Source organism: Saccostrea cucullata, unplaced genomic scaffold (assembly GCF_032062105.1).
Source record: "Saccostrea cucullata isolate Sc308-1 unplaced genomic scaffold, CSIRO_AGI_Scuc_v1 ctg12, whole genome shotgun sequence".
NCBI classification, from domain to species: domain Eukaryota; kingdom Metazoa; phylum Mollusca; class Bivalvia; order Ostreida; family Ostreidae; genus Saccostrea; species Saccostrea cuccullata.
The window spans coordinates 117,532-133,092 of record NW_026933001.1 but is presented as its reverse complement, the minus strand read 5'-3'; the positions used below and the strand labels follow the sequence as shown (position 1 = coordinate 133,092).

The 15,561-nt window shown below is 33.5% G+C and overlaps 1 protein-coding gene across 1 annotated transcript; it reads left to right on the top strand.

Moving 5' to 3' along the window:
* Positions 1-1,918: 1,918 nt before the first annotated feature.
* Positions 1,919-13,851, top strand: LOC134236838 (helicase with zinc finger domain 2-like). Its single transcript, XM_062718979.1, has 10 exons — positions 1,919-2,056; positions 4,888-8,428; positions 8,570-8,667; positions 10,490-10,627; positions 10,906-11,043; positions 11,161-11,771; positions 11,887-12,111; positions 12,412-12,574; positions 13,033-13,200; positions 13,547-13,851. The coding sequence occupies exons 1-10, from the start codon at positions 2,011-2,013 to the stop codon at positions 13,654-13,656; spliced, it is 5,238 nt and encodes a 1,745-aa protein (XP_062574963.1). The 5' UTR covers positions 1,919-2,010; the 3' UTR covers positions 13,657-13,851.
* The last annotated feature ends 1,710 nt before the right edge of the window (positions 13,852-15,561 follow it).

The following is a 15,561-nucleotide window of genomic DNA, read 5'->3' as shown; positions in this document are numbered from 1 at the left end:
GCCCTGAGTGTCGAGTATAGGTCTAAATTTGAAGCCCTTCACCGGCATACGTCGACGTCTCCATATAAGTGAAAAATTCTCAAGAGGGTCGTAAAACAATATACAATCAATCAATCAATCGATTACGGGGGCATAAAAAGTGGATAAATGCTACTCTAGAGATGAATTAGGCAGCTTAATAAGCATGACTGTATAAAATACCACTATATAAAAATTTTTCACCCGAAGAAAACCATTGTCAACCGAGGCGCAGCCGAGGTTGACAATGGTTTTCTTGGGGTGGAATTTTCAATGTTACACTCAACTACATGCAATATTTATTATATCATACTGAATGTTTTATACAAGTACATAAAACAGTGAACCGTGCGCGCATAAATTCTGCGCAGTCGCTATTTTTTGGAATATCACCCGTTGTCAAGCACTGTTGACTGTTGCTACGCTGGAGGGCGTGGTTTTATTATTCAGCGGGTGATAGTGTTTTTTAACAAATGTTTCTCGACCAATCAGATTCAACTAATTTACATGAAAGTATAATATCAAATATGATTTCATTTATTGTTAACATGTATATAAACAGCTTCTTTATTGAACTACATATGAAAACAAAACTATCCTCATTGAGGGACAGGGGGGAGTGAGATGTTAATTATCTGTTTTTGATCACTAATTCGTAATAATGAGAAAAAATGTGAACGGTTTAGAGACAGGACAAACAAGGGGACGCCGGGCAAAAAATGTGATCAGAAATTATAAGAATGTAAATAATTGAACTTAAACGCTAACCCGGAATAGGTTCTTCGAGTCTGGAGGAAGTATTTTTTTCTTATCAAAGTTTTTTTTCTTCAGATTAGTTGATATGTTTTCCCCTTGTTTAACCCTCCGTAATAACTATATTACGTCCCTGTATTTTAATCAATTTCTTTGTTGCTAATCTACGTTTTATTATTGAAAATGTTTGTTGAAAGGCCGGTTGCCCCTTTGATGAAGCATCAAAAGTTTGGTTATTTGGATGAAAAATGTTGGAACTCAATCCCTCCCCCATCCCGGGGGACTTTCGTGTTTGGATACATTTCTCTCCCCCCCCCCCCCCACCCCCCTTACTTTTTTTAAAGGCTTATCGAAGTTTTTTTTCAGATATTTTGATTTTCCCCTGGTTCCTCTCCTTTTTAATAACGACGGGTTTTAAAAATTTATATAACAAATGAGTTAAATTCAGAGACAATTTTCAGCTTAAATACAATTATAGGTATAACAAGGGGACAGTATAACTATGCCACCATAGATTCTATATAGAAAAATCCAAAATCTTATCGATCAGAAGTTTAGGGTATATGGTAGATAATTAAAACAGGAATTTCTCTGATTTTCACAGACTTACAGGAATCTTGTCAGCTTTTTAAAGAAATTCTCTTCAGGTATCTCCATCTCCTTTGATGTCAGAGGTTTTTTTTTTGCAAGAACTTATTAATTTAATTAAATTGATTCCCAAAAGAACAATATTATTACATTTTAATATCACTATACTATTTGTATATTATGATATAGAGTCAAAGGGGTGAATGATAAAAAATATCAACAGATTAAATTTGCTCCAGGTATGATCTTAAATTGTACTTCTTAAAAATTTAATCAGCAACCTGTTCTAGTTTGAATGTACTATTGAACCTATAATATTTTACATAAAATAAAACCTAGATATTTTTCTCTGTTTATGTACACGTGCATTATAATTAAATGTAGATTAAAGGCCAGATTTTTTTTGACAGAATACAGAGATCGATATAAGTCTTGTAAGTCCTGAAGAGTCTTCGATCCATCTCAAGAACACGTCAGATTTAAAATTAGTTGTATCGTAAGCATTTTCAAAAAACACTTGTCGGCGAGCCAAATCAATAAAAACACCCTTGTTCGAATACCTAGTATTCATAATTGAAGTTAAACAGAAAGTAGGAATGAGATATCTACATGTGACAGTATAGTAAAGTCAATCGCATAGGTGACAACAAAATGCCAGGAAAGAGAAAGAAAGGCTTTAAAAGCTCTTTCCGTCAGAGTGAGTACTTCTATTTACATGTGTATATTTAAAATGCGTATACACCCAGACCCGTAGAAAGCGGTGTGTGTAAGGGGGGGGGGGGGGGGGGGTCGAGTATAGTATTTTTGCTATTGTAAATTTTTGTTTATATCTCCCCCCCCCCCCTACACACTTGACAGAAGGTGACAAAGTCCAGGATTTATTAAGTTAATTAGGTTTCTTTTTTGGGGGAAGTTGTCCCATTTCTTTTGAAACGGTTGCTTATACGGCCCTCTGCAGCTATTAAACGTTTGTATATAATTATATATATATCATGTACGTAGTGTCAAAGTACAAGTTTTTTGAAATGCATTGGTGGGGCTTATTTGTTCTCCTCAAATTGAGTTTCAAATAAAATAATTTAAAGTCGAATAAATCTAATCCACATTTTTTGCTTTCAAATTGAATTCTTACAAAGATTTAAAAATACCCCATAATCAATAATTCTGTGTGATGAAGCAATGCCTATTTTTCTCTCTTGACCCAGGCCCCAAAATGACATTGCAGCTGTATGTAAGATGGCTGAAACACGTTTCAGATGTTATTTCTTATCCTTGTAACTCGGAAAGAACCAATCAGTAAAAAAAAAAACCAAGGTACCCCTTTCAATGTTTTCGTTCTGTAATGAGATACTGGTATCTTTTTATTAAGATTCCATAGGTTTCTCTTCCTTTGCTTTTAAAAAGACACTAAATCCTCTTGAACAAATTGGATTCTTTAAGTTTCCTTTCCTCTTGCATGGAATCCCTTTAGCGAAGGTTATTTTGGGAATATTAATGCAAAATTATCAGAGTATCCGTACCCTTTCCATTTCACACGGTCATCTAAACAAAGGCAAACAAACGATGATTTCATCCACATTTTTTTTAATATATCAGCTTTAGTGAAAGAAACACCAGGCACACAATATTATGCAGGTTTAAGTTTCATGATTTTCATAATGCATAAAGAAATGGAATTTTTACTTCTTACTATAAATTGTCACTCCATAAGCAAGAAAAGATTATTCGGATATATATTATATCGCGTATTATCATAGAGCAAAATGAACCCCAAAAACTAAATTGTTGCGTTTTATCAATTTTATTGCACGTATTTTCCTTTAATACTTTATGCTGCATTAAACATTTAAAGACAACACAGTATCTGCAAGCTAAATATTGAAATCTATATAGACAGATACAAAAGAAAATCAATACATATTGAACGGTGCAGTGTATTTTAATAAATATTGACATCGGGCCAAAACTAATGTCAGAATCACAATTAATGTACTGGGATTGTTTGAAATAAATTTAAAAAGTCGATTTTTTAAAATGAATAACATGTACTTTTATGCGTATTAATTAATTCATAAGTAAATTCATGACTAAAAGGAAAGAATTTATTACTAAAATATTCTTTTGATGTAAGAGAGTTATATAAATACACGTATTTTACTTGTACATTTTGGAAAGAAAGTAAAATGTATAGGCCTAAGAAAGGATACAAAAGAATTCTCTCAATTAAATTAACCAGTTAAAGTATATTGATAGTTATACAGCGGAACATTGTAATTTTATTAGTTGCAGATCTGTTGCATGTTGATCTAAAAAAAACCCAGAAAGTTATTTACAGGGCCTCACATTGATAAAAATATATACTTATAGTTATATATGTATTTATTTCACAAAAGTGGATTGTTTGAACTTCCTATACTTATTTGATAATGCGTCGTCGATTTATCTAAATTTTGATCTGAAGGCTACAGCAAATATTTTCTTTTCTTTTCATGTATAAGATTTTCAATAAATAGCTACACATGGATGTAAAAATAGGTCTGTTAAAAATGGGACGCAAAATGGTACCCGATTGTTGGAAGATCTGGTCTCCAGAAAGTAAATTGATGAACAAATAAAGTCAATTAGCTAATTTTCTGAATGGAAATATTTCATAGATAGACCTTTACTTTCAACTTCCCTTATTTATAAAGCAGTATTCCCTTACCACCTGCTTAATGGGCTTATGTCTCTCAGTTGATTCAATACGCAAACGAGGCAATTTACTGACAAACAAGTTGATAAAACAAGAAAATCAACATTCTCGATGAGCAAGCTCTATGGTCGATACAATAATTTTGTTAGCAAATACAATCTTTTATTAAGACAATTGCTGACTGACTTTTTAATATTACTGTTGGGCCAAAAATTTTCACACTGCACTGTCTCTAGGGATATTTTTGTTTTTCTCGATCATGACAAGTCGCACACTTTTGACGATTCGACAGGGTATGCTCATTTTCCCCTCTGTTTTAGAAGTTCGAAATGGAATGGAAGTATAAGATTGAATGATGTGTGTTATCTTTATTTTTCTTGACTCACGATTAGAGTCTTTATTTTAAGAAAAAAAAACTATTTTTTACATACTATGAATAATTATCGTAAATACTGTATATACAAACAGCAAATGTAAGTTGTAGAGAATTATTGTTCATGCAAATCAACTATAACCCAATTTATTAAGTTGAAGATCAAAACGTTATTTTTTTAACCTACTCAGTGATACTTACAAAAGGTTTACAATGATTTCATTATTGAAAATTTTATTCTTTCAATGATGATGTCATTGAGTAGACACCTACCTTATTCAGGCCATTATTTGTCTGATAAAACAGAAACAAGATTCAAAACTACTGAGTATACGAACATTGAATTGGATCATATGGTATACAAGAGTATTCATATATTTTATATTTATACTCTCCGAATTATTTTTTCTGGAAAGAATTTGGTCTCGCTGCGTTTCCTAATAAAACATTTTTCTTATTCTAGATAGTCATGCGGTGCAGTTTGGTTCAAGACGATCAGTAGCCCCAAATCAGTCTCGACGCAGTTCCGTCTCAGGATCAGTATTAGGCGAAGAAGACAATAGTAGCATTTTTGCAGATAGCGACTCGGCCTCTGAGAATGATTTTGAAGAAAACGACTTCACGAGTAGTTCTAGATTTGAAGAAAGCCAGCTGCTTTATGGTAGGGACGACGATGAACATTCTAAGGTTTTACAGCAAGACATTATGCAGTATGGCCTTGAATTAGCAAACGCAGATGTCTTCAAAGAGAAGGAAGGTAAACCATTTTATGACGAAATGTCTTCAGAGGAAGTGTTAGAAAGGAAATTGAAATCTAATCCACATCGGTTTAAACGCTGCAAATTCAACGTTCATAATTCTCACGAATCTGTGTGCAAAATCCTCGATCTGCCCGACGTTGATGGTTTGGAGGAAATTCAGATTTCAGGGCGATCTAAAGCTGGAAGAGTGTTTAATGGCGACATTGTCTTGGTAGAAGTGTACAATTATGTGAAATACAGAGAAGAATTCATAGGCCGATATCAGAGAGACATCAATAGGAACAACAAACTGCACCGAATATTTGGAAAAGTAGTCGGTATTTTCGAGAGGAAGAATTTCAAAGACATAGCTCATCCAGTTTTTGTCTGTGTATTAGACGAAACTTCGAACTTTCTGATGAGACCTGTGTGTAAAACAGTTCCAAAACTCAATATAATCCATGATTACAAAAATTCCAACGTTATTCTTGTTCACAAGTACGACAAAGAATCATCCTCAATTAAATTTCAGAAACAGTTCAAAATTGATCCAAAAAACATAAAGAATTTTACATTCCTTGTCGTGTTTATCAGATGGACTGATTTTCATCCTTATCCCTTGGCTGCGGTCATCAAAGTCATTAGAATTGAAGAAAACAAATCCTCAGCTTTACAAATTCTTCGACTTCAACACCAGGTGCCCAAATACTACCAAAGAGATACTGTTGTCGAGACTGAAATAACCCTTCGTGCATTGGACACTGAAAGGAATTGGAGTGACGAAGGTAGAGAAGATCTGACTGCTTTGAGAGTTTTTACCATTGATCCCACAAATTCCAAAGATCTTGATGATGCACTTAGTATTGAAAAGGTTGGTGAAAATTACCGCATAGGGGTTCACATTGCTGATGTCGGATATGTCATAAAGAAAGATGAAGCTATAGATTTGGAAGCCCAAGAAAGATCTTGTACCTTTTATCCAGGACAAGGTGTTAATCCTTACCACATGTTGCCAGAACCTTTTGCCTCAAACATATGCAGCATACTTCCAGAGGTTCTAAGACCTACAATCACAGTTTTATTCACTGTAAATGAGAAAGGAAAAATGGTAAAAAAATTTGAAATTAAGAAAACTCTTGTAAAGTCATCAAAACAATTTACCTATGATGAGGCACAAAAGATAATTATGAATAAAACAGATCCAGTGTTGGAACTGGAGAAGGATATTTTATTGCTTTATAAAATAGCCAAATTTATCCGATTTGCAAGGATTCAAATTGCCATGTTTTCTTTACCAATTGAAACTAAACCGAATGAAGCACTAGCAACATTGTCCACTTCAAGAGAGGCACACTATCTTGTCGAAGAATTCATGATCCTAGCAAATGTTGCAGTTGCTCAGTATTTAAGAGGGATATTTCCTGAAGTGATACCATTGCGTTGCCAGGAGGCACCGTCAAAAGATTTGATAGAAAAATGGATGGATGAAAATAGTCCAGTTCTAAATATGGTGCTGCGACTGCAAGGTATTCACCCACAAAAAGGTCAAGAGAGCATTGGTCTACATCAAGTGAGCCATGTTCTCAGATATAGATATGTAATGGCAATACAAAAATGGGTATGGGAAAATTTGTATGAAAGTATAAAACACAACGATCTGGACACTGCAGAAAAGCTAATTTGCACAGACGAACTTCATCCAATGCAATGCTTAGCTCTGGAAGATTGGATATCATTTCAAGAAACTGCTTTCTATAAATGTAGTGGGACAACCAAGAATGCGGATGAAATGATCCATTTTTCATTGAAAATGAACTTTTATGTGCATTTCACATCACCTATTCGAAGGTACCCTGATATTGTAATAAATCGACTCGTTCACGCAGCGCTGGATAACAATGAATGTCCCTATTCAGTAGAGGAAGTGTCAAATCTTTGTGAAGGATTCAACAGTAATATTCGCCGAGCAAAAAAGTTTCATAAGCAATGCCAAATGATGTTTTGGGGTTTTCATTTGAAAAAGAATCCGCAAGTAGTGCATGGAATAGTAAGAGAACTAGAGGATAAGTCAGTATCGTTAATAATTCCAGGGTTTAGATCACTGCCAACTTACTGTAAAGAACTCCCTTTGAATTTACTACAAGTGTCCAGTAAGCCAAAAAATATAGAACGTCACGAAAACGAATATTTAGTTCTACAATGGTTAAGGCGACTGTATGACGTAAATGGAAAACCACATGCTAATTGGAAAATGCTTTCATATAGAGAAAGGGAGACTTTCAGTAAAAAAATAAATCCAAATTTGAAAACGAAGTTTATACCACAAGAAACGTGGAAAATATTCCTTTCAGCGGTTATAAAAAATAAACTCCCAGAGCTACGAGAATTTCTTCTGGACGAAGGGATCGAAGACTTAAACTTAAAAAAAGATGGATATAATTTTATTGATGGTTGTCATGAAACAGTGTTTGATCACACGTCTGAGGTGGAAAGTGGAAACGTTATTAAACAAGCCTGTGAATATAGCATGACATTTACACGGGGACAAGTCTTCTGTGTTCAGCTCTCCGCAGAACCCCAAAGGGGAATACTTTCTCCAACATTGCAATTGTTCGATATGACCTCTAGCATAAATTATTGTCTGCAACACACCCGTGACCCAATTAAATTTCTCTCTAATTACTCCTCATTAAAACCGTTACAGACGTACCCATCCCCTGTCAAGTATTTGAGTATTTGGCTTCCGTTAGTAGAAATGGAGGCAGTGACGTCTGCAGTCGATGATGATTCAATTTCAATAAATAACGTTCAAGTCACATTTGAATCTAAGCGTATTGGACATTTTATGATAGATAAAAGATTTGCTGATCAAAGAGATATTGATTTTAGCGTTATGTCAGCAAAATTTGTTTTACAAGGACAAGATGAACCCGATCAAAAAGAATTTAATAACACCAGTTTTCTGTGTATTCGATCAAAGCATATGAATAACAACCCAGTTGGAACAAATTATTCTTTGTCCTACAACCCAAACGATCGAAATTATTGTATACTTCATGCTCAAGTTACGAAGGTTGAAAAGATGGATAAGAAGGAAAAATCTGAGCCCGAGGAAGAAAATGGACGGCGAAAAAATTCAAAAAGCGCATTGAAAATTCGTTTTGAGCTTCATCCTGATAGCTGTGATCCAAGTGACGCCATGCTTTATACCCACAACCCCTCTCCCTGTACGGTAGAAATTATTCCAAAATCAGAGACAGATGCGTAAGTTGTGCTTGATTTGTTTCTGAAGAAGTTTCAGTATTTGTTATCCAAATTAAGTTGTATTAAGGTAGACATTCAAGAATATGAGTTTATGTTTTACATTTAGGTCAAGTGTATTTTCCAGTAATATTGTTCTTGTAGACGAATTCAAGTGGTTCTGGGTTGTATTGGACAATCAACAGATCTGGCCAAAAACATTGCTCTAAACCAAAGAGCACTCTCTTCTAAGTCTCGTCTAAGTTTGTATAATTTCTTCATTTAGTTGTATTTAGTACATAATTTAATGAAATACTCTATAAACTAAATAGGTAACATACATAGAGAATAATACATACCCTTTTCCATATCACAATCTGTATCAGCCCGAGACACCAATATCAGACAGAGGGCCGAAGGCCCGAGGGCTGATGTTGGTCGAGGGCTGATACAGGATTTGATCTGGAAAGGGTATGTATTAATATGTTTATTACATACTTAGCAATAAATAACAGCATACGAGGGTTGTCCCAAAATTTCGTAGACTGAGCTCATATCTTTTAAAGAAATTAATGTATCTTTATAAAATTTTCAGGGTGGATAAAGCTAGTTATTGGTAGATAAATTACGAAGTTTTATCATGTTTACTCGAAAACTTTTCGAGTTATAGGATTTAAAGTGATATCGTTCTCTTACACCCGGAGCAATCTGCAACGTCAAAAAATACAAATGTCAACGGTTCAAATTTTGGAGAATATATTTCAATTACCAGAATCAAATTCTTAAAGTAAACGAAACGGCTATAATTATAAATGTAAAAAATCTTAATTACTATGATATGATCAAACATTTAAAAATGTAAACAAAGTATATGCATGTACTGGTATGAAATAATTATTATTTGAAAACGCTAAATTTTTATGGGCTTTTCGTCTGTTTTCTCTAATGGAGTTGCACAATGGAAGTCTTGCCCATTTCTTAGTCCTGTCTTTTATTTAAGTTACTGTTGTTCACATATACATAGAGAAACCGTTTTAGTCATTTTAAATACTAAGGACGAGAAATAGGTTCCTAGTCTACCAAATATTTATGACTGGTACATTTTTGTAAGAGTTAATTTAGGTTCAAAACACATGAACATACTTCAGTGCGCCGCCTGTGCAAATGCAGCCGCCATTTTTCAAAAAGTCTGATTTCAACCCCATGTTTATAAAACGTTATAAAATTCATATTTATCAAGGCACAAACACCAAAATTTGAAGAAATATAGTTAATAGAACAGTATTGAGAATTTTCACTTCCATTCAAAAATCACAGGGTAGTAATCACTTTTCCGTAGGATTTTAAATATAATGTACCAAATTTTAATTGCAACTTTTGGGTATTGCGCCGCCTACCTACACCAGACAATGAAATGTGTCTTTTAAATTGGAATAATTTGTGTAGTTACTCCATATTTGTCCATAAATTTATTAGATAGTGTTGGTTTAATTTATGTACGAAGTTTCGTTAATGTATGACATAGGGTTCCTACAAAACAACGCTTGTGAAGTTGTCTACGGAATTTTGGGACAACCCTCGTACATGAAGCTGAGAAGAAAATAAGTAAATAATCATACATGGACTTCTTACACACATGTTCATGGTCTATTGTCTCCTACGATTTGGGTTTGTTTCTTCTTCTTTTTCAATGCACTCGATCCTAATTTGAAAATAATCTATTACATGTATTTGTAAATTAAGATTAACCTTATTTTCAAAAAGTTAAAATTAAGAGAATATGAACCCACCAAAAATTGTGTATGATCACAAGTACTGTTTTTCTGGTTTAATTTACTAAGGATGTGATATTGACGTTGATATAGATTTGCGGGGCTGATATAGATTATCAGCCCTTCAAATCCATATCAGCCCTGCAGGGCTGATACGGCTATTGTGACGTCAGCCATATCGCATATGCAAAAAACCTGTATTTATTACTAAGTGTGTAATAAATTTAAGTAATTTGTATAGTTTACTCATTTATTGTTTTTAATCTATAAAGAAATATTTACCTAATCCTTTTAGAATTTTTTTTAATTCTAGATTCATGGTATTCTGATATAGCCTCTAAAATGAATGATGAAGTAAACATTCCGAACATTGTACCAAATAATGAATTCCAGAAAAACGCAATAAAGAAATCTCTGTCTTCTACATTCAGCCTTATTCATGGACCACCTGGTTAGTAACAAAATCAAAATGATAACTAAAATTGAATTATCTCCCGGAAACTTAACTGTGCATTTTAAAGTAAGATTTGTAAATGCCATGTGCAGAAAATTTTTAATTTTCAACTACATACATTTACATTTTGAGATGTAAATGTCTGTCTGCGTGAGTTTTTTGGGTAAAAAGTGCACATCTTTCATTTTTTGAAATTTAATCTAAAAGTATGAATTTCTGTTGATTTATTATTTGAGAACTGTGATTTATTGATTAAAATGTTTTTCGTTTTTAAGGTACAGGAAAAACCCACACAGGTATCAAACTTGTTTATCTATTTGACAAAATAAATTCAAAAATGGAAGAGGAAGGTCATTCGAGAATGCACGTTGTTTTTTGCGGGCCAAACAACAAGTCTGTGGATTTGGTAGCGAGTAAGTTTCTTTTACACCACAGATCAATTTATTATATTTATGAAAGAAAATTTCATATACAATTGAAGAAAATTCAAGCTGTGCAATTGACAGAGTCTAAATTTCCTTTGATTGTAGGGTGGATGCTTCAGAAATATGGCGAGGAATGCCCAGATATTGTTCGACTATATGGTAATTCTCTAGAAAGTAAAGTCTTTCCAACACTTGGTAAATATTTCTCAAAAAGAGCTTCTTCAAAGGAATACAAACCGGATCCAATGCTGGAAAACATATCTGTACATAATCTAATACGGTTGGAGGATAAACCCTTTTCCGAAGAAATACGCCGGTACGATGAACTGTTTCGCAAGTATGAATTGGGAGAATACGAACCCACATTGGCCGACTTGAAGAAGTACAGAAAATGGACAAGTGAAGCAACACAAACTGAAATAAAGCAGCATCACGTTATTTTCTGCACCACCGCAGTTGCTACAAGTCCAAGGTTTATCAAGGCACTTTCTGGAGAGATACGTCAATTAATAATTGACGAGGCAGGGATGTGCACAGAACCAGAAAGTGTCGCCGCTGTCATCGCCACCAAAGCAACACAGGTGGTTCTCATAGGCGACCACAAACAACTCAGGCCTGTGTTAAAGTCTTCTCATGCAGCAGAACTGGGTCTTGAAAAATCTTTATTCGAAAGATATTCAGAGCGAGCAACTATGCTTCGTATTCAATACCGCATGGTTTGTAATTACATTTTTATTGTTTTTAATTGTACATATACAAGTACTAATTTGTATTTGGAACTCAACTTCATTGTCTGAGATTGTTTTTATAGTCTAGCTATCATATTTACAGCATCCAGGGATATGCGAGTTTCCTTCAACTGAATTTTACGACGGAAGACTTCTGACGGAGTCTTCTCCAAAGTGGGACATTCCAAACCCTTTAAAGATATGGGTAAATAGAGATAAAATACCAATTGTGTTTTGTCATATAGAAGGAGAGGAGGAATTTCTTACGGTATCCACTGAGGAGGGAAATGAGCAGTCCTGTAGCAATAAACAAGAGGTAGACCAAGTGGTAAGTAAAACCCGAGGAATTAAAGAATTTATTGAAAAGATGATGCATTATTTAACCGATTTTGAAATAAGCAAGATTTAAATTGGCAGAAATAAGATTTTCTTTCAAATTGCGAATCTGGTAATTACTTCTTCTGAATAAGAACAAAAATATCTAAATTTAACGTGTATATGTTATGTAAGTTTATAAAATATTAATGTTTGTTAAAATTATTATGCAGCATTATTTTAATTAAATTTTGCTGAATGAATGTCGAATTGAAAAAAAAATGACAATGACTTCATAGGGAATGTTTTGCAGGTCAAAATTTTAAAACACCTAATTGAGAAGGAGAACCTTGACCTAACTGACAAAGAGAATCTGAATATAATGTCCCAATACAATGCTCAGTGTCATCAGATAAGGTTAGCTGTGTCCAGCATAGCAGAGGGGATAAATGTCAACACAGTGGTTGCTAGCCAGGGTAAGGAATTATAGCTAAGGATGAAAAGTTGATTTCAATTATAACTAAGAAGAAAAAAAAAAGATTATAGATAGTACAAGTATATATTTTTGAACCATTATGATGAAATCATACAAATTATCTCCAATAAAAAATACTCTATCTCCTGAACTTTCTGTAGCTTGTAAATAGAAACTTCTAAATTTCAAATAAACACAATGAATATCCGTTTTCTGCAAAACCACAATAGTTTTCGCTAAATTCAAATTATGGTATGATTCTCGGAAGTACAATTGCAACGTACCAAATCTGTGGCATAAATCACACACACTTGTTTCTGTAATAATTTTTAAACCCATGTTTTAACCCATTATAATACTGAATATATAACACTTATCGATATACTGTGGGTTAACAATTTCTTACAGAAACAAGTGCCCGTGGCATAAATGCATGGATATATTGGGTCTTTTTTGCAGGTGGAGAATGGAATTACGTCATTTTCAGTACAGTACGGTCTCTACCACGTTATCGGATAGAAGGCAATCCTACTTTGGGTTGGCGTAAGAAGAGTCTGGGCTTCATATCTGATGAGCATCAAATCAATGTTGCTCTCACCAGAGCAAGACGTGGTCTTATTATTATAGGTTAGCATTCACCATTAATGAAACACAAAGAATTTAGGATTTTATAATTGTATAGATTCGAGAACTGGTAACTTAAAAAGAAATATACAGGTGTTAAAGTCCATAGTTTAGGGGACAAAAATTGGACGATCTTCAATGAAACTGAAATATTTTTAAAAAAAAACCTATTTTAAAACTATTTTTCATCTGTTTGTTAATGTCTTTTATCTTCTTTGAAGAGAATTTTCAAAAAATTAAAAATGAAATTCCAGATAAGCAATTTCCCTCCAATAAGGAAAATATGAATAATTTTAATGTTTATGAGAGATAAGGACTGTATTTAGTATACGTATTTTTATTCTCACAGGAAACAAACATTTACTATCTTGTGACCCTGTGTGGAAAAATCTGGTCGATCACTATGCCAGATTGGGTTGTGTTGTTGATGAAGGCGAAGAGTTTCCAAGACGTGTTTGAATTCAAAACTGGGCAGTGGTAGATATATACCAAGGTAGACTATACAAGAAACGTAATGAAAAAGAAATCTGCTATTACAGCATGAATTAACGTTTGAATGACGAAGAACCATGCTGTGAAATTTTCAGCACACTCCACAGACATAAATCATCTATGTGCAAAGCATTTTATCAGTGCTCAAATCCCATAACGAAACATACAACTTTTTATAAAAAGTTGAAATGCACTCCATAACAGGACAACTGGTGGATTGCATACTAAATACCTTGATCTTTTTAATAAAAAATATGTATAGTCAAAGTTGATAGTAGAAAAGAACCACGAAGATGCAATTTTGTGTTTGGCAGATAAACAAAATGATTTAATAGAAATGTCTTTATTTGTCAGGAATTGGTATATGTGTTATATACATGACTAAAATTGAATAATATACAATGTCCAACCTCATGCTTATTCCATCCAGGTCCTGGGCACTGGATTTTCTAGGTCTTTCTATCTAATGTAATTTTTGTTTTGCCAATACATTTGTATATATGTATGAATTGCATAGTCAACTGACAATCATCACATCAATTTGATTTTCTCTGTATCTATAATTATGTTGAAGTTTGCTAATAAACATTGCAATACATGCCTTCGTTCTTGGTTCTTGATATTGGAGAGATTCCTCAGTCTTCAACAAAATCATTCATCAAAACCTTTTATAGATTATTATGAAGAAAAGGAGGAACATTTACATAGAAACCATGATACAGGATAATAGTTTTGACGCAACTGAAGATCGTGATCTCCAGTTGTTCATTTATACTTTTCACTTGTGTACCTTGGAAGAATTTTGATTGGCTGTTAATACCTCCTTCGAGGTATGTTTTGTATTTTATTAGTTTGTTGGTTTTTTTAAAAAATTTTCTTTAACCTTCTCCATGCATTTTATTTCCATGGTTCAACAAACGTGAAAGTCATCGATACGTTTACTTCACAAAAAGACATAAATCCATATTAATAATTTAAAACTAATTTGAAAATATGTTCCGTTACAAAAAATATATAATTTTTCAAAGTGGTTCATGACCAGTTATAGCCATGTCTTTTGCTAACTTTAAAGGTGTATAACGTACAATTACCAGAAAGAAAAAAATCTTATTTATACATGTTTTTAATTATCATGGTCTTACAGAGTATTGCATGCATTCTGGGTTTTTCTCATACTCCTGTCATCAATTACAGATTTGGGAGGATGCAAATAATTTTTGGTCTGTAACTCCGCTAAAAAAAAAAATAAAAATAAATAAATAAATAAAAAACTAACTTCCCCCATAATTTTTGATTGGTAGGAGCCAGAACTTTCACATTCTTGTGTAATAGCTTTCTTTTGATACCAACAAAATTGTCCTACTGAGTTTGGAGTTAAATCTTTTTTTGGCAAAATTTTACCAAAACGTAAACCTTTCCCAAAGCTTTTGAATGGATGATCCTAAGACTTTCATATATGTACTAGTATTCCTTGTGACCTTCCCTTGGATACCAACATTATTAATCCAATTGCATCTTGACCATGGTGTTTGATCTTCTCTGCAAAACTCTAACATTGGCTATGAGTTTTGTTTGATGCTATGGCTTCAATATCTTACTGGTGATTTTCATGTGTCAAGACAATCCCTTGGGTGCAAACTTTTGTTACCCTGTGATTTTGGATTTGGGCCTACTCTTATACATGAAGTGAAGCTAGAAGAAGACATACTTTTAAAAAGTATACTTGGCCTTTAATGCTTAAAGTTTGGGCTTCCATATTTCAAATGCGTGACAAGGCTTTTCTTGGATACCAACATTTTTTCGCTCTTGGCCATAGTTAGCATATGGAAGAGGATCAGTTTCATTGTTTCTTATTGATGTTTTGAAAGGTTT